Raw genomic sequence first — 26,015 nt, forward strand, 5'->3', positions numbered from 1 at the left:
ATTTATTTATTTATTAAGTGTGCATAAAGTGGACCTTAAACACCAAATCAATCAATTACAATATCAAGTAGGTACAGTCTCTATTAGCCTATTTATGTTAAACTTTATATTCTTTGGCAACCTGGAAAGGTCATTATCGAAATATTGCTATTTGATGTTGCTCGAAGTTTTTTTTTTTTTTTTTTTTTGTTCGTTGCAGTTTCAAGATACCATCCCTTTTCTGTTACTTATAGCTTTTGGGGGAGGGGGGCAAGTGCCTCTGTGTACTCTACCATAACATGTGCCAATGCGACACAATATATTAAAATATTGCCCCCTCTAGGATTGACTTCGCCCCCCCCCCCTACAAAAAATTCCTGGCTACGGGCCTGATAGAATAGCTTCTTTGGTCATTATTTACATGGCAGCTCTTCTCATTGATTGACGAGAAGATTGAAAGGATGTGCAGGGGAGAAACGGCTGTCCTGTAAGTCGTACATTATATTTTCAGCACAATTTCTCAACAAACGCACATAAAGTAATAGTGCAATTGTTAATTAGTGTTCGCTACCTACGAGATGTTCAAAGTATTATTGTCGCGGACGATGTTTCAACTTCAAAGCTAATAAATCTTATCTTGCACTCAATATTCAATGAAGCAATACTTAGAAACTGAGTTCCGATTGTGTAAAGGTTTTTGAAAGTTGCATACGTGATGATACGGAAGGCGAGTGTGGAAGAAAAGGCCAGAGGCGCAACCACGAATTTTTGTCTGGAGGGAGAAAGTACCAGGATAAACGTACCAATAATAATAATAGTAATAATAATAACATTAATAATGTCATTATTATTACTAGTGGTAGTAGTGGTAGTATCAAAGACGTTATTATCCTCATAAATTACGCAAAAGGTAGGTAGATGTCTGTGCTAAAGCATTTAATTGGAACAAACGATTTGAAATATTTTTTCAACACCAGAAATTTTACATTAGCTAATAATTGAAAACAAGCACACAAACTGTATTTTTGAATGTCAGAAAATGAATGATAAATGCGTGCCGAAGATATTTTTTTGGTACATATAACATGTATAACTTTCATATGTTTTACACATAAGCAACATGGAGCGACATAAAATAAGAAAATACATATGCAAGATGCTAACACTAAATTATGTACGTATTCAAAGTTTTTTCATTACACATATACAAGACATATTATTTAAATACATCACATTAAAAAAAAACAATTATATTGCGAGCGAAGCGAGAAAGTAAATTTTTTGATCCAATTTTTGCAATTTAAAACAATATTGATTTAATAAGGAACAAATAATAGCACATGGCGCCAAGGCATTCTCTCTTTCACATTTTTTAAAAATTAGATTATTTGGCGCCCATGACCGACTCCCGACGCCCCCTAGCTACGTCTCTGAACTTGACGAGACTGAGAAAAGCTGGCACTGCAAGCAAAGCGAGCAAGAAAATTTTAGGAAATGTATTTTTATTTGTATAAAATTTGAAATAGAAGGGGGCAATTTCTCCTCTGTGCCCCCTGCAGGTGCCTTTGGCCATCAATGTTTGCCCCCCCCCCCCTAGAATTGACTTCCGTCGAAGGTTGGGGGACAATGCCCCTGCCCTCGCCTGTGGTTGCACCACTGAGTAAGTCCGAAATTTGGAGGAACAAATTGAATCAATCCTGCTGCAGCAACTTTTTGGGAAGCGATGATCACTTTATTCCAGGCGATTTTCTTCTATTATTATTGCACGTGGCAGGAGCACAAACATGTTGATTTGTTCTCATTCTACCGGCATTCAAGAAAAAGTGTGTATAAGTAAATAATCGACCCATTTATCTCAAGCTTCCGTATACGATAACGAAGTAAATTCCATTCTGTCCGCTTAATGACGTCATAGCGCGCACAGCATCATGGGAATAAATCTCGGAACCTCGGGAATGGCATACCTTATAAAGGTACCTTGGTAGTTACGCATGACTAAAGTGCTAAAAAGTTCAACCAAAAGGTATTATGTCTGTGGTTCAACCGCGTGCGTAATTACAACCGGAGATATTGTAACTTAAGCGTCCTAACTGTATATTTATTTATTTGATCATAGTATCTACACGTTAAAAAAGAACCCAAAAATTTGCATAACATTTACAACCATTTTACAACTTTCTACTTTTAATAATTGCAATTTCATAATCTTATCTTCCTTGAAATATTAAGTATGTTCAGTTGACAGAAATCAATTGTAACTGCATGGCTATTATGAAGCAGGAGTTTCAGAAAATACGGCATAATCTTGTATAATTCCAACATCGTAAATTACTGTCATCCTTATCGATTCTCAAGGATAACAGCAGACAGCACGAACCACAGGACGACCAAATCGAAAGTGTTTACGTTGCAGTTGAATGACTGTCATTTTTTTCTTCCTTAGTTGCCACATTTGTATTCTTCCTTCAATACAAAGTACTTTATTTTATCGCTCGTTTCACTATATTGCAATAATGACTATTGTCCTACACTAAAGTAGGCACACGGTTCTCTCCTGCCACAGAATCTAATTTTCTGCAACAAGAAAATAATAAAAAGTGAAATGTAACTAGTGGCAACATTGATGAGCGTGTTCATCCATCAAGCATCACAGCTGAAATGAAAGCACGGTTGTGGTGTTTGTTGCTTACAGAAAGCAACAGGTGTTGTTATTGTTATTTTATCAATGTCTATCATGAACTACGTGCAAGTACTTAGGTGACAGTAGTGCTACATAAAATATGACAGCGGCAACAACAAATGCTGGGTCTTCCAGCCCAGTGAAAATTATTGCAAACATATTCATATCTTTTATAGGTGCAGGTGTTCTTGGTTTACCATATGCCTTTAAAGAGGTACGTAATTTTTACTTTACCCGGAAATATTAAATAATTAATATTGTACCACGTTTAATTCCTACGCACTAGCTGGTCCATTGGAAATACAAGGCAGAAGATTGTCAATGGAAGGAACAGTGTACACAGCATCAAGTAAAAGAGGATACAAGTTGAAACCATTCTTAAACTCCTTGAACAATCAAGTGTGGAACTGATGCATCCAACCAACATGTCAGCAGTAATAAAAATTTGTTAACAACAAGACGTCTCCCCTCCATTTTTTTTACATTGTAACTTTTTGGTATAAGGAATAGTTATGAACTTACTGGTGTGAATGGAAGAGAAGCACATTGAATCATTTCAGTGTGCTTAAATATATGTATCATATTTCCTTCACAGCAATTATTGGCAGCCAAAAATATTCTCTGGTAAATAAATAAAATAAAAAGATTTGACCGGCCCAAGTTATATTTACTTTTTTCTGGTATCATTATTATAAACACACATTATGTACACGATGCTCTACATTGTTAAACTTTTTGAACTATCAAGCATATATCCCTAGATGATGCACCCAACCAGCATGTTAGTAGTGTTAAAATACATAAGTTAATGATAACAGTATATCCCTCCTACTGACATTTACTTTGTGCTGCAAATTGACATATTCACTTATTTTTTAAAACATTTGGTAACAGTTTAGTATATCGAGACACATTTAAATCAAATATTTTGTGTTTCGAATGGTTCGTACTTACCAATTGTGTATTGTGGAACATAGTTCAAGGTGCCATTAAGCTTTTTACACGAAAACAAACACAAATTTTCACATACAGAGTACTTCTTTTGATTCATTTCTTCGCTTTCGTAACACACAATATGGCGGGCTGAGGTTGACTACCAACCTTCTTCACTGAAAAATACCTACTATCTTGTTCATCACTTGTGCAAATTGTACATTATGCACGGGTACCTGACGGATAGCCCCACGAACCATTATGCACGGTAGCTGATGGATAGCCCCATGAACCTTTCACGGATAACCCCACGAACCATTTCCGATAAGGTTAGGTTAGGCAAGCATAGTTAAAAAAAGGGTTTGGAAACTCTGACAGGGGCTTACGTCATCAAACGTATGCAGCATCTGGTTCTTGTTGGGGAAGCAAATGAAAACAATGGCAATTGTGCATTGGTGAGATATTTCTCTTGAAAAATACATGAATTCTCGGTCAAATATATTCCACGATGAAAGAAAATACCTCGAGGAACGTTGTAAACCTTGGAGAAACTCATTTCCGTAAGTAGTTTCTTCTGTAAAATTGAAGAAATGTGTCTCCGATATACTAAACACTAAACTGTTACCAAACATTTTCTACAATTAACCTTTAGCGAACAGTAGCTCCTCCCAACTAAGCCTCTCAGAAGCCTCTCAGGGCAGGAAATTTACAAGGATGCAGTGCCCAGTGCTGCACAAAAGGATTTGTTGAGGGGAAACTCTTTACTGTAGCAATGGGCTTTTTTTTTTCTCTCAAAGATTCATGTTCTTGTGGGAAGCAAAATTTTGGTGCTCCCTTCTTAGAAAGCACAATTAGATTAAGATTTTACACCAAAAAATCCTATTTGGATAGCCCCGGTGACCCCTGCAATGCACAGAAGTGAATATAAACATCTAACATGTTCTACTAATATGGACCTACCGTGAGAAGTTGTGTTGATAATCATTGAATAGTTAATCATTTAAAAAAAGCTAATTGTATTATGCAGTAGTAAAAAAAGCCTGACAGTTTCCAATAAATATCCCAGTCTAGCACTACACTATGTAGTAACGGTTCCAAATGTTTAATGATTTTTGCAAGTTTTATGGGGGTATTAGGAAGTGTTTTAAAACACTGTAAATTGTGGAATTAAGTTTGAAGCTTGTAGAAACCAATTAGCACAGTTAAAAAGTTTCACTAAGTGTTATTTACTGAAGAAATTATGATCTGAAAAGTAGTTCATGCAAACATTTGCATTTCTTGGTGTCAGCCATTTTTAGAAAAAAAAACATGCTTTAAAATTCATGTTGACCAAAAGAAAATAGCCAGCTTTTGACAGACATCCAATTCTTGTTTTGCATTGTTTTAAGTATTGCATACCTTCACATGTATATTGTTGTTAGAATAATCTAAAGATGAATCTAAAAATATCATGATTTTTGAGAAGCATTTTGGTTATGTCAACAATGATGTGTGTGTGCATTATGGCCTCCATTGTGTTTTGTATGCTTACGTGAGTAGGTTAGGTGGATCAGGTTTGATGCTTTTGACATAATACTCCTGCATTTTTGAGCAGAGGTTAAAGTAAGCTGAGAAAGTTTGAGATCCACTGTCTTACCAAATCCCTAACCCTAAAACAAATTGTGCTAACATGTTTTATGTTGAAATGTTGGATAACCTTTATTGGTTCCTAGTTTAAAGAAGACTGCTATAGGGTTGAAATGTTACTTCTGAAGTGTTTTATTATATAATAAAGACTGCCTTGGTCGGCATTTTTAGTGTTTTTCTAACATGGAAACAAGGTTTAATAGTATTATCTTTTATTAATGTTTAAAATACTACTATGTATTAATGAAGAAATACAGAAATAAATAATTTTTGAAGCTTTCATGATGGTGATGAAGGTTTTTTTGGGATGTTAGTCAGGCCAGTTCCGTATGTGCTTTCGAGAGCTAACATGACACTCATCTTCAGATATTAAAATCTGCCTCTGGGCTTTTGAGAACTAACACCACTCTCGTCTGCAGGGAGTGATGATAAGCTCTCCCTATTTTGTAATGCTGAGAGTCGAGTGCTGGATGAAGACTTCAATCCCTGAAGATGAGAGTGATGTTAGCTCTTCGAAGCATGTCTGAAAATGATCTGGCTGATTTTCACCGAAACAATATAGCTGGTTCATATCAAAGTGAAATTCATGTGCAAACATACATATATGTTTTGTTCCCTGAATAACTACATTGGTTTGTCATTGTTAATGTTTTTTTTTTTTCCAGGCAGGAGTAATGGAAGGCATACTGATAATGTGTGTGGTGTCCTTCTTCAGCGTGAAAGCGATGCTTATCATTATCGACTGTAAATACCAAATTTTACATGGAAGGACTCATTGCAGAAGCTTCAAAACCAAGACAGCTGTGTCAGAAGTTAGTCTGCCAAATGGCGACAAAGTTGCTGTCCGTCTTCCTTTGTTAAGTGATACCGAAGACGATAGTGATGACCCTTACAAACTGAACCGAGTGAAATACCCTGAGCCAGATGTTCACCTAACTTATGGGGATATAGGTCAGCTGCTTTCCTGTATTATGAAGTGCTGAAAGCAGAGTATCGCATGCTAGTTAGTAATGGAGAGAGAAGCGATGTGAACATAACCATAGTTATGAGTAGGGGTAGACAAAACTAAAAATAATTCATGCACATGGCTCTATTTCTATGTTGTTTTTTTTTTTGCATCATGAGTGCAACTAGCATAAGCTATGAAATGTAATCTTAAAACATTTAATTTATTAATTAATACAAGATTGGATTAAAGTAATTAATTCTTACACCTGAGTGGTCTTCCTAAAAAAATGTTCACGTGGTAACAGCATAAATAACTATGAAAAACATTCTAATATATGGCCGACTATCATTTCACTCCTGATTTTTAGCTAGCAACAGTGCAAAAGTTTATAATGGCATGTTTATTATTCTGATGTTATGATTAGACCTCGGATTTTTAGGTTCTACCAGGTAACCAAGAAAGTTCATGCGGTTTTAGTACAAAGAAGAAAAGGTCCAAAACAAATGTGTTGACCTTATATTTATTCTGCAAAATATCCACCATCCGCTTCTACAACCTTCTCCCATCTTTGTACAAGCCTGTAGATGCCATGTTTGAAAAAGTCTTTGTGTAGGGTCGCAAGAAACTGCACCACCGCGTTTTCAACCTCCTCGCGAGTTTGGACATGTCGATTGCGCATATGGTTGTCCATAGACAAAAAAAGATGGTAGTCTGATGGAGCGATGTCGGGTGAATACGCTGGATGTGGCAGAAGTTCCCAGCCGAGAGAAGAAATCACCTCCAGGGTCATCTTTGCTGTATGCGGTTTAGCGTTGTCTTGGTGGAAAAGAACACGCTTCCTATTCACTAATGCAGGTTATTTTTTTGCAAGCTGTTCGGCCACTCTTTGCAATTGCACGGAGTACACCTCTTTGTTGATGGTTTTACCACTTACTAAGAACTCATAATGCACAATCCCAGCCGTAGTCCACCAGACACACAGCATCACCTTCCGCTGATGAAGAGCAGGTTTTGCAGTTAAAGGTATGGTGTCATTTGACGATAGCCAATGGTATGAGCGTTTCTTGTTATCGTACATTACCCACTTTTCATCACACGTCAAAATGCGGTCCAAAATTGGACAGTTGTTGTTCCTAGTGAGCAAGGAAGCGCAAATGTTCAGTCGTTGGAGACGGTTCGCAGCAGTCAGCTCGTCTGGGACCCACTTACTCAGTTTCCATGATTTGCCAAGCTCATGCAAGTGCACACGAATTGTTTCAGCACTTACCGCAAATCGTTGAGCGAGTTCTTGACACGTTTGACGTGAATCCTCTTCAATTGCTGCCTTCAGTTGGTCCACATCGAGAGATTTTGGTCTGCCCGAACGAGGTTTGTCTGCCAGTGTCTCATCGCTACTCGAGAAGGTCTGAAACCACTTTTGCGCTGTCCGTTCACTAATTGTACCTTCTTCAAACGCTGCACATATTTTTCTTGCTGCTTCCGCTCCTTTTGTGGCCAACTTGTACTCATACAGTAAACACGCCCTGATTACTGCATTCGACACAGCCATAGTTCACTGCGAATACTTGCTCCCGAACTATCGACTGCGACCTGTTATCTACGTTAGCCAACGTGCCAAGGAATGAGCTTTCCGCCAATCACACATACATGTATCCCTGGCGGCTGAACTGCGTACTACCCCACGAAAACTACGGGCAGTTGTAAAAACCGCATGAACTTTCTTAGTTACCTGGTAAAAAGTGTGCTTTTTAGGTTCCTAAAATAGGCTCTAAAAATCCTAAATGGGTTCTAAAAATCTTAAATTAGGAATGAAGAAGCCTGAATTAGGTTGCAAAAAAATTAAATTGAAAATACTGATTAGATACAATCGTTAAAAACAAAATTTCACAAGAACCGTAATAACTAAATATTAATTTTATAAACAACTTTTTATTTCTTTATATCATTTTCTATATTATCTACAAATTATTATAACTACTACACTTGTGCTGTTAGCAAAAGTTACTTGTTGATATGAGAAATGAATCACATATGTATAATTTGTTGCACAATATCTGGGAATTATGAGTCAATTATTGCCTCTGAAAGTTACTCATGAACTTTGGTACAAGCGTATGTTTTCTCTATTCCCATTTTTCCCTCCGTAAACGTGAAAAATTGCAACTTTTATTAATCCAAATCCCATTAAATTTATACATGTTTATAAATGTCCTGAGACAAGTTCAGTTCACTTTTCATTTTTATTTTTTTTAGGAAGAAAAAGAAAGCTACTTGGGAAACAAAACAAAATTTTCTCAATCCTTTATTTTCTTGTGTGTGGATAAGGGTGTGGGGCGGGGGGGGGGGGTGACAGGGTGAGAGTCTGTAACATGTAAGGTTGGAATAGAGAAAACGTCTGCTTGCATCCTTGAATTTTTGGAAAGTTCGCCTTGAAAACCAGGAATTATACGTGAATTTTATCATGGTCCTAGTGACCACCATGAATCTTTTTGCATGTTATCCACTCACAAACTTTTGTCTGTGAGGATCATTTCAGATCCTGAAAATGATCTTTCAACAGAAATTTAGTCAGTGATGCAAATTTGAATGCTGAAACGTTACTTCGTAAGGTGTGAATGCCAAAAAGAACCAAACTGACGCAAAAGTGAGCAAGGCAACCCAGATCAGAAGTTTGCACTTTGGACTGTGCAGGCAGTAGAGGCCACTGGGTGTCAAAACTGAGGTGGGGGGGGGGGGGGTGGACAGTTTACTTTATGTTAGTAGGCGAGCCTTAGCATTGAGAGTATAGTACAGGGGTTAAAGGTAGGGGGGGAACTGCTCCCATCGTTTAGAGCCTTGTTAAATACCATGTACTTGGAGGGAGGGAATTAGACAGAAAACATGTTTCAAACACGCCAGTCATTGAATTATTTTGCCACCAAACCTAGTAAATACCTAGCTGAGAGGTAAAAATCCTGTAAAACATAAAAAAAATATAAAAACCTAAAAAAAAAGGTTTAATTTAGGCACATAAACCTAAAATAGGTTATTTTAGGCACAATAAAACTTCGTCAGTTGTTGCGTTTTTGAATGAAACGCTGACATAACTTGTTATTTCTTATTTACCTGCAAAGCAAAAAATAGATTAAAAACCTAAAAATCCAAGGTCTAGTTATGATACAGAAAAAACACAAACATTAAAAAACACACACTATACTCATTATAAATAAAGGTAATGCAAAATTCCATAAGTGAACTTGAAATAGGTATATTAAAAAGAAAGAAATTTTGACACCCATAGTTGTGGAACGCAGGCATCTGTAAGACTGAACTGCATGGTGGACCAGTCCTTTCAGGACCACTGGCTGCCATGTTACTTTTACATTGGGTGATTCATGTTTTCTACACCCGCCGCAAAATGACTTTGGACCTCGTAACAAATTCACAGAAAATTCATGTGATAAGCTATTAGATACACAAAAAATGCATACGGAGTCATGTTGACTTTACTTTTAAGAACCATTTGGATGCGCTTAGGCATGGAATCATTAAGACTTTGGAAGTAATTTAAGTCCTAAAGATGAGATTCAACTTCCCATTGTTAGAAAGGTTTCCATGGAAACGAAGCCTAAATATTGGACATGTAATGAAATTTTCTACGGAATCCGATAGAAGGCATCGAGCTGAATCCATTGTGCGTAAAATCATTTCTCTATCTTAATTAGCAATGGAGATATGGGCATTTGAAATTAGGTAATTGTTTATTTCAAGTCATCTCCATGGAAACAACAACAATGGCTAAAAATGAGATTCAACTTTCCATTGTTACAAAGGTTTCCATGGAAATGAAGCGTAAATATTGGACATGGAATGCATTTTTTTACGGAATCTGAAATAATAGCTTTTCACATGAATTTTCTGTATTTTTGTGCTTTTGTTATGACGTCCGAAGTCATTTTGCAGCGGGTGTAGCTTTCGAGATGGGAGTCGGCTGGTTTTGCTTTCAAGTAGCTCTCCACTTATTCTCGAAATTTGAAGCTTCCACCAGGATTTGAATTTTGTTATTTTGCATCGCCTTTCTGCCACTTTTGGCTAATTGTGGTGATGAGGATGATTGATGATATCAAATTGATGAAGGGACATTTGCATGGCCAGGGTAGGATTTGAACCTGAGACCCCTCGTGTTATAGCATGCTGTGCCAATCACTCCTGTGTGGATGACAGTGCTTCAAGCAGGATTTGAAACCAGGATTGCTTGCACCAAAGCTGAGATAGCTAACAAGCTATTCTGAATCCCAGGAATGATGTGGTATTTTGTTTTACGGGTGAGATAAATCTTGCGGGAGATCCCAATGTACTCCTCAGATTTTTTTTTAAATTTGCTTTCTTTTATAACCAAAGATCTCAGTGTTTCGTGAAATGCAAACTTTGTGTCAATTCATGGAAGCCACTACAGACTCACCAAGACTGGGTTCGCACTAAGGTAGTCTTCAGACCAAACTAACAAGTGATACTTGCCATTTGAAAACGAATCTTTAAAAATATAAAATGGCATGACAAGTTTCATGTGTCACTAGTGTTCTGACTCAATCGCTTTCATTGTGTCAGCTTGGTCAGTTGGTAGCGCAAGCACCGTGAATGCTTTTTAACAGACTGGAGTGGCCATATCACTTCAGTCTGAAAGCTCCCTATCATGGTATAGTGTGTAATTTGCATATATACAATAACTGACATCCACAAACTCTCAGAATCAAGCAATTCAAAAACACAGTGCTTGTCTGTATTTTATCCACCTCATAAGGAAGGAATTCTTAGTGCTTGAGTTAATATAATATTGTGGATTTGTAAAAAAAAATGTCATGCAATCAGCATACAATGTACTGGAAACCTAATGATTACACTCTGGAATGTGATGTCAGAAACAGCTTTATCAGTTTCAAATGCTATACACTAATCATATTATGAACACAAAATTAGTCATATGCTACACAACATGCATAACTTGAATATTTTCTTGAGCATTATAACAATTATAGAACTTTTATGCACACGCATGTATTGTGCTGAAACTTGATATAGAGGATAGAGATGATGAAGACCATGGGAAAGTGAATGCTGATGGGAAAAAAAGTAGTTCAAATTTTCACCACCAGGTTGAAATGTGGCATCAAAGTAACAGCAACCAGTAATTTGAGATTATGTCAGCAGTGTTCAATATGCACCCTGTCAATGCGAACAACCCTTTGGCAGCATAAGACTGTGATCTATGGGTGCACAAAGCGTTTCCCACAATCTGCGCTTTCCAGATTTCACCAGCGTGTATCAGACTGGTGCACAAATTCGGTGAAATTCGGAAAGCTTCACACTGTAAGAAATGAAAGTTAGATTCAGAATGCACACGCATATTCACATTTATCAGGAAAAATTCACCATCAGTGACCAAATCACAGAAGATATTTCATGAATATTATATATTTTCACTTAACGCCATCTTATTTTGCATGTGCAGTACGAATTTAAGTGGTTTTCTTTTGAAAAGATATAAAATTTTGCAAATGGATCCTTTCGTGCATGTTGCAGCAGAAGACGGATGCATGTTTGCATCGGCATACTTTATTTCACTTTGCGTGCAAGTGAAGGAGCAGTAGTATTTAAAATGTCGACAGTTTATGCCTGCATCCACTTTATTCGCCCTCAGTGCAACAAAATTAGTATGATATTCCATACTATTGCCTAAAGGATGCATATCACGAATCAGAACAAGCTTCAGTGCAGCCATTTTGACCATGAAAAGGTTACTTAAGATAGAACTAACTACACCTTCACCAGCCGCATCATCTCTTGAGGCTGGTGTAAATTGATGACGTAATGGTTTAACCTGGTGAAAGTTCTGATGCGCCCCGGTAAAATACGGAATGCCGAAGCGAGCATCAGCAGTGCACTAGCCCATCCACCGGTGAAATCTGAAAAGCACGGTAAGCTTTTCACTTTTGCACCAGATTTCAGTGCCACATTTTAACCTGGTGGTGAAAATTTGAACTATATTTTTTTCCACCAGCATTCGCTTACCCACGGTCTCCGTAGCCTCCGTACCAAGTTTCAGCACAACCCGATTCTTCGAGAGAGGACTCTTGAGTAGGGCAACTAAAATTTTGGCCACCCAGTACAATTTTTTTTGTAGAATTTGTCAGGGTTGCTACTACATTGGCTGAAAAGAACATATTCCAGTTGGGAAACTAGTTTGTATCCATATTTCTCAATGGTGGTTCAATTACTTGTGGTCTTGCTGAAAACTTGAAGGTTTTTTTTTTTTTTTAGAATATGATGTGTGTGTGAGCGTTCGTTTGTTTATAGAGTTGAATTTTAGCAGAGGTCAGTATATTGCTTTAATCTCATACCAATAACATCAATTTATGCAGGCTTTATTATATTTCGTGTCTTGTTTAATTGTACCTTTTTTTTCAGGTTTTTATGCTCTAGGACATGGTGGAAAACTGTTAGTTGATATTACAATTTTAGTTTCTCAGATTGGTGAGTGCTAAGTTTTATTCTTATTATGTTTGATATGACAATTGCTTTTGAATTGTCCTAGGTTGCGAACTTGTAATTGTAGTGTTTAGGAAGAGTAACTATTAAATTTTGCCAATGTATTCACTTTATTTATTTTGTCTTGTTTTCATGCCAAAAATATGGCTGTGGAGCCTTTTCTTCTACTTGACCATGTTTAAACAATATTTAAAAATGAAATTTTAGTACCTAGTCTACATTAAAATATTGAAAAAAAAGAGAAAAAATATGAAAATTTACAAATAAAAGAAAAATATTCATGTAAGGATAACAGTCTAATCTATAAGCACTGCAACACAAAAACAAATACCCCCACAAACATGCATGTGCACGCTCACATATTCTCAGACAATAATATGGAGTTTGAAATGCTACGTTGAATTGTGGGTGTCAGGACTCTTCTGCAAATTAGTGAATTCAATTTGTACCTAGTATAAAGTGCTTTGCTTGCAGCTTTTAAACATGTCCTGAAGGTGTGTCCTGGATTGTGAAGAGTGGCGTGAAACCCCTATGTTGCATGTCACTTGTCACTACATTCTTAAAGCTCCCTAAAGTGTGCATGCTTGTGTTTTTTTTTTTTTTTTTTTTTAACTAACAGAACATATTAAGACAGAATTGTCTGTTAACAAGATTCAAAATGTGCATCCAGCATTATTTATTTCGATGTTCTGTTGTTACTTAGTTATTATGCACTGTATATTGAGGTTTACTTTTACAGTGTACAGAGAGTTGTTAGTTTGATTTGATTTTTGTTTTGTAGCGTTGCTTTTCTGCTACTTTTGGCTAAGTGCAACAGTGAGGATGAGTGATGATGTGATGAAGGGACACAAAAATCACCCATGTCCAGGCCAGGAATCTGCTCTAGCATTGTAGCGTGCTGTGCTTACCACTTTTTCTGTGGAGATCGTCATATTGTTATTAGTGAGGATAGTATTTCAAATACTACCTACATGGTCCCTTAAATATAATCAAACATCATGCCATAGTGAGATTTTTTTTTTCTCTTTATGTTGCTAGAATATGACTTCATCAAATGCATATTTCTCAATTTTGACCATTTTCGATTTTCAAAACTCCCCTCTGCTTACATTTAGATATTGCTTTGTATCTTTGTATCATCATGAGCAAATTGTATATGGTATGTGTTTTTAAGCAATAAATACAGGGTGATTATAAAGTTTCGATCCATTTCTGTGAAAAACAGATATTAGAATCAAACCAATAATGAGAATGGAAAACCTTACACTTAGTAACACATAATCTATCAAAACTTCTGCAGATAATGTAAACCCAACCTCAGAGTAACACATAATCCATCACAGGTTGAACTTAGCCTTATTCCATATGACCACCCTGCATGTCCACACAAAACTCCCAGCGACGCACTGCTGCACAAACCACCTTTTCTAGCTAGACGTTTGGGTGGTCATATGGAATAAGGCTCAGTGCAACCTGTGATGGATTATGTGTTACTCTGAGGTTGGGTTTACATTATCTGTAGAAGTTTTGATAGATTATTTGTTACTAAGTGTTAGGTTTTCCATTCTCATTATTGGTTTGATTCTAATATCTGTTTTTCACAGAAATGGATCAAAACTTTATAATCACCCTGTATAAGCTTCATATAGCCATTTGCAGTGTGTAAAATCTTGTATTGCAAATACAAGTAAAAGTGCAAGTATTGTAAATGAACAAGAAAATGTGTAGATCTATTTATTTGCAAATTGGCAATAATATTAATCCTTTCACATTTTACTCCTTTGCAACTCTCTTGTCTAATTTTATTCATTTGCCAATTGCATAGTTTTGCAAGGGGTCATGCAAGCGACTAACAAAACTCTAAAATAAGCCTCATTTATTGCAGAAATCTATTTTTACCACCTATCTTCCTCTCTATTTTTCTTCCAGGTTTCTGCTGTGCATACTTAATATTCATTATAGAAAACTTAAGCCATTACTTCCAGTCATTAACTAATATTCATTGGCTCTTGATTCTTCTGCCACCCTTGTTCACACTCACATTGCTACGTCATCTAAATAAGTTGGCAGTATTTAGGTAAGTACTGTTTTTTTAATTATATATTTTTTTGTTTGTTTAGTAAAGCGAGTTTTTACATGCCCACAACTTCTTATTTCAAGGTGACAGCTTTAACCATTCATCTGAAAGTAGGATCTTGTTTGAGAAATGAACTTGTTAAAAGATTGTTCTGTTTTTATTAGGGCTGAGCCTTTACCCATACAGATACTCCTAGTGATTTCCACCGATACCAATGCATGAAAATTATAACAATTAGAAGTTGTTAAAAGTATTGATTAAAATTAGTGAGTATTCTACTCAGATTGTACAGTCCCGTGCGAATTAATTGGAACAAGATATTTTTATGCATGATAGAGTCTCAAACTTGACTATAGTTTCATGATGATGAATCTATGACAAATCGTGTAATATAAATTATATAACAGAAAGAAGAACATATTAGCTATTAAGAAATATTACGAATATGTAATTTATTGTTTCTGAATAGTGTAATTGATGAATTAGGGTATAAGTACAAAAAAATAAGTGTGTAGTTATTGTCATATTTCAATTAATTTGCACGGGACTGTATGTGTGTATGTGAATTCGCCCACTGATAAATGTATGAACGTTGAGAAAATATTTCAAATAAAGTAGGCCAATCAGAAATTAGGTCTACAGTCCCGTGCGAATTAATTGAAATACGACAATAACTACACACATTATGTATTTTTTTGTACTTATACCCTAATTCATCAATTACACTACTCAGAAACAAAAAAATACATATTCGTAATATTTCTTAATAGCTAATATACCATAAGTTATTACTTACCTCGCATTATATACCTTGATTAGCCTGTATAAATCACAATCTATCATTAAATTATTTAAAATATTTCAAAGATCCTTTGTAGTAAATAATGTGAGTGCCAACTATAAAACAGTCAATCGGCAACTTGTGTTCAATAGAATGCACAATTAAGAGGTATCATCATGTCGACAATAATTAAGGAGATTATACGAAAAGTTAGGCAATATACTAGCGGTAATATTGTAGCTGGCGTTGGATATTAAGGCGATTCGCAACAGGTTGTCCCACAGGTATGTTACAATGCAACTGTGTCATCAACTTCTGGACAACAAGGGTACGTTCAATTAGATACAGCACTATCTTTTTCAGAATTGGAAAACAAATTAGGAGTATCTGTAAGTATGAGTGGCAAATATGGAATGTTTTCTGCAGAAGCAAAAGCAAATTATATAAGATCTATGCAAGATAAGGATTACTCAATATCACTCAATTATTATGAGTATGCTACGAATAATGTAGCAGTACAAGTTGCAGGTCATGGTGAGAAGGCTTTAACTGAGTCTGGTAAAGATTTTTACAATGGTGGTAAGAATAAATATTTTGGGTTGTTATGTGGTGATCATTATATTACTTCTTATCAACAAGGTGCATTATTGACCATGGGCCTTAATATCAAATTTAGTAATCTAATGCAAAAAAAGAATTTGAGGAAAAAGCTGGTGCCACATTTGGTGATATTTTATATCTTCTTTCTGTTATATAATTTGTATTACACGATTTGTCATAAATTCATCATGAACAATAGTCAAGTTTGAGACTCTATCATGCATAAAAATATCTTGTTCCGATTAATTCGCACGGGACTGTAAGTAAAAAATGTTCAAGAGAGTGCCTTGATTAGACACTATTGTGGTTTTGCGAGTATTTTCAACAAATTTGCACAAATTACATATCTTATATTTACATGTGTGTGTGTGTGTGGGAGAGAGATAGAGAAAGATATATATATATAGATAGATATAATATTTCTGCTTTGCCATCAGAAAGGCTCCTTTTTATAGTCATTTATGATGCAATAAAGGGACAAAATTTCACATATTCTTCCCAGAAAGCTATGTGAGTAACATGTCAGGTTTTAAATATTGTTCAAACTTTTTTTGCATAATTAACAATGATGCTCTTTTTTTGTACAAGGCAAAATTAATTTGGGAATTCAAGCAATCAAGTTCTGTGCTGAGTGCAAAGATAATAAAAAAAAAAGAATCAGATCTTATGATTGTAATGTTGAATATGTTCTTTGTGCAAATTTTTGGAAAAATAATGAAAATTCAGGTCCCTTAATCATGATTAATATGAGCATTCAGAGACAAGTACTAAATTGGGAAATATACGCGGTAAGTATCAGTCCTTTAAAAATGTGCTATAAATTTCTATAACACTGCTTTGAAATCTTTTCTGATTTTATTTAATTTCTGATTTAAGTGCACAACTGTGTTCTCCTGCGTGTAAATCACTTTTACTTTTTTTTTGTGTCTTTTCAGTCTTTTTGCACAAATTTCAAATATATTTGCCTTTGGTGTGGTGTTTTGGTTTGATTTTGAACATTATCATGTTGCACGCTTCCATCCGAAGGAGTTTGCTATCAAAGGATTCCCATTCTATTTCGCAGTAGCGATATATTGCTATGAGGTATGTGGACGTAAATAGAAATTGTAACTCATTTTATTATTAAGATTGATTTGAAATGTTCTTAAATGCACAATGGAATATGTAAGATAATTGTGATAAAAATTCCATCTCTAATATTTGTTATGTTCTCTATCTTCATACTGGTAACAAAGCTACCTCAGAAAAGTGCAAGTTTTAGCAATACAGTAAAAATAACTGTACAGGGTAATTATAAATGATTCATCGGGATTGAAAGGGCTGCATTAAAAATATATATAACACATGCAATAAAGAATGATACTGTACATGAAAATAAACAGAAACTGTCCAAGTTTCAGACATACTTTCACAAATGTTCAATGTGGCTTCCTTTCGTCACAGGACACACATCTTTGCGATAGTCTAGTTTGCCCCACATGTGCTCTAGCATATCCCTACTAATGCTCGTAAATGCAGCTGTAATGCGATCCTGCAGCTCAACCAAAGTTGTTAGTAGAGGTTGCACATTCACTGTGTCTTTCACATGCCCCCAAAGGAAAAAATCACAAACCATTAGGTCGGAAGATCTAGGAGGCCATGGGAAAAGCACTAAATCATCTTTAGCACATTGCCCAATCAACGGCGTGGGAGTTCTTCATTCAGGTAGCGACGCACCTCAGTGTGCCAATGGTGCCCCATCAAGTTGGAATACGAAGTTATTGGACTCCTCTTTCACTTGTGGAAACAGCCACAACTGCAGCATATCGAGGAATGACATACCCGTCACAGTGTTCTTTGCGAAGAAAGAGGAACCGTACACCTTTGATTTAGACACTGCAGCAAACTACATTCACTTTTGGGGAATCTCGTTTACGTTGCACTGTGGTACTTCAGTACCCCAGATAGGAACATTATGGCGATTAACCTTGCCAATCAAATTGAATGTCGCCTAGTCTCTAACAGCAGAAGCTCAAGAAAACCATCGTCCAGCAGAAACCAGCACTAAACCTGGACAATGGGCAAGCACACCCAACTTGGCACCCTGTCCTCAGAAAGATCCCCGACCCGAAAAAGAAAAGATGCTATGCACCTACCCGACCCCCCTCCAGTCACGCGGGGAACAGGAACGGCACATTACCGAGCAATTCTGCCCAGCCCCCCAACCCCCAACTGACAACGCCACCGGACAACAGGAAGCAGACGACACAAACCAAGATGCGCGCGCCAGTGCTGCCGAACGGGAAAAATCGCAACCACCGCCGCCCGGGAACAAACAAAGTAGTGACGCGGTACCATCTCCGCTTCAAACGCCGTACCCTTTTGTGAATGAAGACAGTGGATCTTCGAAATTAATAGGATTGAACCATTAAATTGTGCAACGCGGAAGTACGAAATCTTCTAAATTTCACGTAAGTAATTTTAAACCGCGTTTACCGCAACCACCATGAATTCCTGCATGGAGTTACAAAATTCATATAGTTTGATGAGGTTGTCCGGTTGTAACATTTCCAATGACTGTATGCGGTACGGTTTCAGTTGCAATTGGGTTCGCAAAATCTTCCAGGCAATTGGCTGCGGAATATCAAGTTCCCGACAGGCGCGATATGCTGACTTCTGTGTGTTACGCACAAAACAAACTCGCTCCACTGTTTCATCAGAAACACTTGGACATCCTGTGCTTTTATCTTTTTCACAGGCAACCAGTTTCCTTAAACTATCGATGCTATCGCAGAATGCTTTGGTGACCTGGCGGTGCAGTTGCAAACTGTCTCCGGAATGCATGCTGTATGATAACAACGGAAATACACTTCTCATATTCCAAAACCCATAATGCTTTCTGCTGCATAGATGCCATTTTAGAAATTTGGTTTGTGCTGCCATCGGTCAGCAGGTGCCAAGGTTACAAATATGAGAAATTAAACTTTCAGATGTGTTCTTTCGTTTCATGATTAGCACACGCATATTGTATTAATAGTTTTGGAAATATTTCACTTTAAAACCCAATGAATCATTTATGCTTACCCTATATTCTCCTGCCCGAGAATAAGATTTGTGGTGGGAAATAAAGTACAGTATTACAATAATGAAATACTTTCTCCTATTATGCGAGGTGTATTCAGAAAATTGATTATATATATTGCAAATATTTCGACACCAGAAGTGTAACCATATTTTCAGACTTATGCACTGTAACTGCAATTTTAGGAATTTTTGCAGTGCCACACTGATGTAAAATCCAGAAGAAAATGAGGTATATTCTAAACAAAGCAAGTTGTACTCAACCTTTTATCTTTGTCCTTGAAAACTTGCCTGAGGGATTGTGAGAGTCACCAGAGCATCCCTTGTTAAAATCTTAACCGCCTTGTTGGGATGTTAACGAAGAATGAATTCAGACGCTTGCAAATATGAATTTTTGATTTTCTCGATATTTTTTTGCTTTTTAAGGACAAAATGTGTTTAACTTCACAAGAAAGGCAACAATTTCCATTTATGCCAAATTCGCATTTTTTTGTAAGTTTGAATGCATGAAAAATATGTTTAGAACATGTCACTGCATATACATAAACACTTTTTTTCCCAATAATTAGCATTTTTTGATGTTATCATGTTCATAATTGGGAAAAGAGAGACGCGGTAGTATATAAATATGGAGAAACTTTTATCCGCGAAGCTGTTTTTTCTTTTTCGATTAATTTCAGTGGCCCCTGCCACCATCCTCGTTGGAACTTGCTGTACTGTTGCTTGGCGTGCATCTTTTGTTTGTAGCACACAAACCTAATTCCAAAATAGCTGATAAACTGAACAAACACAAACTGTACTTCCTCTCCCCCCCTTAATAACCCAGGTGTATACGATGCAGAGTGCGAATGCAAGGCACATTACATCGGCAGGTCCATCAGAGCTGTCAATGAAAGAATCCAACAACACCTAGCAGATGTGAAAAAAGCCCAACCCACTACTGGTCTTGCTATACATATCAAATACAATAGCCATAAAATTCAAAAGGTTCAAGTCAAACACACTGCCCACATGCTCGTAGACACCAAAATCAAGGAAACGCACGCCATAATGCACTTCCCGCACGAGCTAAACATCGATAGCGGGCAAACGCACCACACTTGGATTCCCCTACTGCAACAGTTATCGCCCGGAAATAGCAGACGACACAGACCCGGATGCACAGTTAACAACAGTGCACCTAGCGGCAGCCAGAGAACTACAAACAAAAGGTGCACGCCAAGCAACAGTACAGGAAGTTCCAACGAGGATGGTGGCAGTGGCCACTGAAATTAATCCAAACAAAAAAAAACACAACAAAAAAAACAGCTTCGTGGATAAAAGTTATCATGTTTGTGAAAAATCAAGGTGGGAAATAAGGTAATGCAAACTTGATGAGAGCTAATAATGATACATTTTGTTGTCTTGGTCTTAGTAAAAAGCTTCCGTGTAGTGAAATTATAAGTGCTTGGGTCGTTGGTCAAGCAGTCCCATGTTTGATCCCTGGTTGGGGTGCCAAAATTTTGGTGTTATCGTGTATCGTAAGGATAGTTCAGGAGTGGACCCTGGTCTTGAAAGTCATAAAAGAGCAGTGATGGGACTCTCTGTGCTGACCAGGCATCATTCAATGAAAAGCCACTTGGCAAGCCTTTGCCCCTCAAGGGCTGTTGATGTTAAGTTAATGTCTTAATAATAGTTTCAGTAAACACAATGAAAATGAACATTATTGAAGGCAGAGGTACAATCTGCAAGGTAATTTCTTACGGTGACACACAAGAAGGTACAAGCAACAACGTCCATGATTATAAAGAACTGGGGATTATTGACATCCTTTTAATACCCGTGTATAACAAATTTTTCCAGTGGCTGAGTTTTCTTATGGCCAAATGCTGATTGGAGGATTATTTAATTTTATTGTTAGTTTCAAAATAAATCCCACCTATTACTTTACACCTACCAGTAGTATGAAATCCAATATGAATATTCTATATTGTATTGCAGTTATAGTGTTTTGTCCAGTGACAGTAAATAAATAATGTTGACATCTATTGGGAGTCAGATGATTAAGCTTAGTGAACTAAACTGTCTTTTTTTTTGTTAGCAGTCTGTCCAGGAGTCTGTGGAGCAATGACATGTATATTAGGAAACAAGGGGAGAAAGCTAGTGGGTGGAGCAAATCAGTGTGTGCTGCTGCAAATGGTTGGGAGCTGCAGTTGCATTTTATTTCCCTCTCCATGCAATTCCTTTCCCTATAGTGCATTTATTTGTCGAGCCCTCTTGAGTCACTACCTGTACAGAGGACTTGTTTTCGTTCACTTGTTCCACAGACTACTGGAACAGAGAATACAGGGTGTTTCTGTGATCTTGATTCAAACTTGCAGGGTTGATGGAGACTGACTATGAAATAAGGAACCTCAGTCCAGAAATGCATCATTAAAAAGTTATATAAAACCCCAAATAGTTTTGGCTCATGACATTGGAATAAGACAAAAGCTCTATCGTATCAGCTCTGGAGTCATTCTGACAAAATAGCAAGGATTCTTGTCAACAGGTCCTCCTCACTCAAACGGTTGACGATGGTGTGCTGAGCCAAGGGACACCATTTGCACCCCCTCCTGGCAAGAATCCTTGCTGCCTGTTATATCGTCAAAACAACTCCGGGGATGTTAGGGCAGATGCAACAGAGCTGCATCGACGCAGTGGGCTGCCATTTTGAACAATTACTGTAACATTTTCGTTGTAGAGTGCTACGATACATTGTAGTAAGGTCCGTATTAAATCTACAAGCCACATCTTTCAATTATCTTACTCCACTGTCATAGGCATAGTTTTGGCTCATAACTTTTTAATGGTGCATTTCTGGACTGAAGTTCCATATCTCATATTGGTTCTTCAGTCAGTCTCCATCCACCCTGCAAGTTTGAATCAAGGTCACAGAAACATCCTGTTAGTCTGGTAGACTTTTTCTCTGCACTTCAAAATGTGCAGATAGGACCGACATGTGTTACAGTGTAGACCTGTTCTAATAATCATGCAAGAATGCTTTGTTTAGCCAATTCTTGGTATATTTCTATTTTCCATTCTCTTCTAGGGTGCTGGAATGATTTTGTCACTAGAACAGTCTCTAGCTACAAGAATAAGATACCAATTTCAGCAGTTTTTTGTACATACAATGATTGCTGTCACAGCCTTGTATATACTTTTTGGAGTGTCTGGCTACTTATCATTTGGACCAGGTATGTTGAAGTCATAATGTATAAAGTCTGTAATAAGTGAGTCTACACTGATGCCAATGTATTGGTATTGGCCGATACTAATGGCTAGAGCCCGGATTTATAAGCGAAATGTATATTCTTTTCCAGACTTCTAATGGTAAGAAGAAAGGTTATACTTCGTATTACATACCTTGATGAGCTATTTAACTAAAGTTGAAAGTGCTTATAAATGCTTATTTCTGCAGGAAACAGTTATGCTTGCTTATTTTATGATTTTGGTTTAAAATAGTATATTTTACTCAAATCTGTCATATTTCAATCCTATTTCAATCACACTACAGCATCGGGATGACAAGATCAATGCTTCGAAATAGAAACTGCATCCTAGAAAAGATACAGTGCATCCATGATCATTTTTCCAAATTACCTGATATTATAACACAGTTGAAAGCTCCAAATAATACATTGCAACATTCGCTTTCTCTTATTGATGAAATTTCAGTAACGTTGTCTTCAGAAACTCACAGTGTTGGTAAAATTGTGTCCGACAAGCTCAGTCAGGAATTACTGAAAAATCCCGGTTACAAAACACTGTGCCAAATTTATAAAAATGTTTCTGGTGAAGAAACAGACATTGAAGAGGAATTCGCCGAAGAAGAACTGTGCTGTTTTTCACATGCGCCTGTGATGTCATGCTACACAGAAAGAACATTTTCACTACAAATCATTCTTCACTGACAGAGGCATGAGCTTCACACAAGAAAATTTCAGGATTACCTTCCTTACATACTTTAACAGCTTTGAATAAGTTAAGAGATCTAATAAACAAATATTTTTTCAGATTTTCCTGTATTTGTTTATGCTTATTTTGGTGCTTATTTTTTTCATTTTTTGTGCTTATGAACTTGCTTATTTTACTGTTTGATTGTGCTTATAAATCCGGGCTCTACTAATGGCATTGAAAAGTATATGTTGGTATGTAATCTCCGATACCAGCCATTAATTTTCTGGAGTCACTGAGTTCACAAAAATGACGTGCGACATTTTTGTAGAGTGTAAATATACTGTAAAATATGCACAATGCATAATTTTTCATTATTTTGTTAACAGCATTGTGGGGAAAAATTGATTTTGTGATTAAATAATTATTGTATATGAAATTAAGAATATTTTAAAGCAAAACTTTGAATAATGGAATACTTTCAATTAAAAACTATATTTAATTTTTTTTAAATATGCTGAACTACTTTAAATTGCTTCAATTTCTAAGTATTTGCATCAGTATTGGTGAGAATCTGTAAGGGTATCGGGTCAAAGTGGTATCGGCTCAGCCCTATTAACTCTCCGTAACCGAGTGCTGCCTTTTTTATAATTTTGAATTATTTTCCTTAGCAGCGCAATAATGGTCGCGAAAGCACTTGGTAACTTATCTTCACTATACCCTCGAAAACATAGAGGCGTTGGCGCCTGTTTTCTGTCGTTCTTTCAGTTGCTTACACTCCTCTGAAGTGACCGGTCTCCCTTTGGCGGCACTCAGTACCGCATGCTGGTGTGTTTCATATCTTAAATCACAGCACGCCAGCCGTGAATTTGGGGGAAATAAGAAGAATAAAAGCGCGGTACGTTGTTCGGAATGCAAATTATTTTATGCAGAAACCATTGCAGTGCCCATACGAAATGTCGGAGTTGTCAAAATAACGATGTTGAAAAGTGACAACATTCGGTTCCTTATGTTAGAGTCAGTATGTCTTTTCTTACGTATACCGGCTGTTTCAAATCCGGGAACTTTTCTAACGTTGGAAGCGGCCCCGGTGCCCACCCAGCATCGAATGACATGGGTACCTGGGGGAAACCCTGGGGGGTAAAGGCAGCCAGGGGCGTGATGCTGATCACATCACCCCCACTCACGACCGGATCAAGAAAGTGTGGGGCGTTACCCCCACACCCCCTATATGCCTGCATGGCGTGGTGCTAAGCACAGGGGAGCACTTTACTTTTTTTTTTTACCTCGTAAGAGTACTAGAAACAAATTGAGTTTTGAACACTTTAAAAATATTTTGTAAGTTTCTTCGAGGTGTGTTTTCTGAGTCAATAAGATTTTGACAGAGAGTTTTGGAACAAATTGTTCCTTCGATTTGAAAAACACATTGAAATTTTTTGAAAAAATATGTTGACATTTTTTTTGAAAATACGTAGAACATTTTTGGAAAATACTTTGATAACTTTTGTGAATGGAGAGTTAATTTTTAGTGCCTTCATTATATGGCAAAGTTTTAATTACTTTTAGAATAATATTTTGGTACACTTTCTTCAAGAGTCTAAGCCTGTAATTCTTTGAGACTCTTTCATGTTTTTTACTTTCTTTTTAATAGCTTATAAAAATGTCCGAAATGAACATGCTTGTGTTCATGTATAGTTCCCCTGATTTCCAGTAAGTGCTAGTAAAATTCAACCTCGATTTGCACCAATAATTCACCTAAATGACGTTGGTTTTGATGAGGCAGCAATGAGGATGCAGATAACGGAGGGTTAAAAAAGTAAACAACATTTTTACAATGTCTTCAAGCCACAAAAACAAATCTGTTATTTGTTTTGAGAATGATAGTACTTTTCAATTTCTAAATTTCAATTTTACATGTAGTGATAAGTAAAAAGCAACACTTTAAGCAACATGTGATAATTAAATTTCTTTGGGGATGTGGGGACAAAGGCCCAATTTTCTCAGACCACATGTCAGCAATTAACACTCCACTTCTTGAAAACTACACCCATGATATTTCTGTTCTGTCTTTTTTGTTCATTAGTATACCTCTAAAAGTATTACATACTCGAATTACAAAATAATATATCCATTGTTAGAATTGAAATTCTCGAAATTGTTTCTGTAAGCTGGCAACACTTGCTTTCACACATTGTTATTTTTTTTCCATAAGAAGTATCAGCCTGTTTTCAACAAAACTTTGTATGGCTGTAGGAATGTACCCCTGCTACGTACTACATTTTTTCATTCACTTCGGTGTATTGTGGGAGCCCCAGGAGCGTACCAATTTTTTCAATTTTCTTCTTGTTCCTTTAACACTTGTTATTGGGATGCACAATGTATAAATATAAGCCCTGTCTGTAAGAAGAAAAACAAAACCAATTTCATCTCTCTACAACAATTAGTTCTTGAGCTACGATTTTGTTTTGTACTTCGCAGCAAGTTTGAAAAGCACATTCTCTGTCTGCTAAAGCTTAAATGTCTGTATCATGACTTTTATAAAAATATTATCTTGTAATAGATTTTGAAATATGTGCATATGATAGTAATCTTCATTATGTACTAATTAGTTTGATCCTTTTCATTCTAGCGACCAATGAGATCATTACACTGAATCTTCCACATGGGACTGGTTTAGATTTTGCAATGATAGTGAAAATTTGTTTATGTTTATCCCTCTTCTTCACATATCCTGTGATGATCTTTCCAGTTGTAGAATTGTTGGAATCACATTGTCTTCCGAATAGGAATGTTCACAAAGGGGTAAGTACAAACTGAAAAGTATAGAAGTAAGATGACAGCCTATTTGTGATTGGACTACAATTCTAACCACTGCATAGTGTTCCCACTC

At 36.6% G+C, this 26,015-nt stretch overlaps 2 protein-coding genes across 4 annotated transcripts in view; one reads left to right on the forward strand and one right to left on the reverse strand.

Moving 5' to 3' along the window:
- The window catches only part of LOC145993787 (kynurenine/alpha-aminoadipate aminotransferase, mitochondrial-like), a 96,449-nt gene that overhangs the window by 44,240 nt on the left and 26,194 nt on the right, over nucleotides 1–26,015 (reverse strand). The gene's annotated exons all lie outside the window — the stretch shown is intronic.
- Nucleotides 2,230–26,015, forward strand: part of LOC145993786 (uncharacterized) — a 32,592-nt gene continuing 8,806 nt past the window's right edge. Inside the window, exons 1-7 of one of the 2 annotated variants that reach the window (XM_083129585.1) lie at nucleotides 2,230–2,873; nucleotides 5,884–6,169; nucleotides 12,612–12,677; nucleotides 14,622–14,769; nucleotides 17,086–17,233; nucleotides 22,281–22,425; nucleotides 25,755–25,927. In XM_083129585.1, the coding sequence (XP_082985711.1) occupies nucleotides 2,760–2,873; nucleotides 5,884–6,169; nucleotides 12,612–12,677; nucleotides 14,622–14,769; nucleotides 17,086–17,233; nucleotides 22,281–22,425; nucleotides 25,755–25,927 (1,080 nt within the window). In that variant the 5' untranslated portion in view covers nucleotides 2,230–2,759. The remainder of the gene's footprint in view (nucleotides 2,874–5,883; nucleotides 6,170–12,611; nucleotides 12,678–14,621; nucleotides 14,770–17,085; nucleotides 17,234–22,280; nucleotides 22,426–25,754; nucleotides 25,928–26,015) is intronic. The other variant, XM_083129586.1, reaches the window with a different exon arrangement.

The sequence above is a fragment of the Lepisma saccharinum genome, chromosome 10 (genome assembly GCF_977018435.1).
Source record: "Lepisma saccharinum chromosome 10, izLepSacc3.1, whole genome shotgun sequence".
NCBI classification, from domain to species: domain Eukaryota; kingdom Metazoa; phylum Arthropoda; class Insecta; order Zygentoma; family Lepismatidae; genus Lepisma; species Lepisma saccharinum.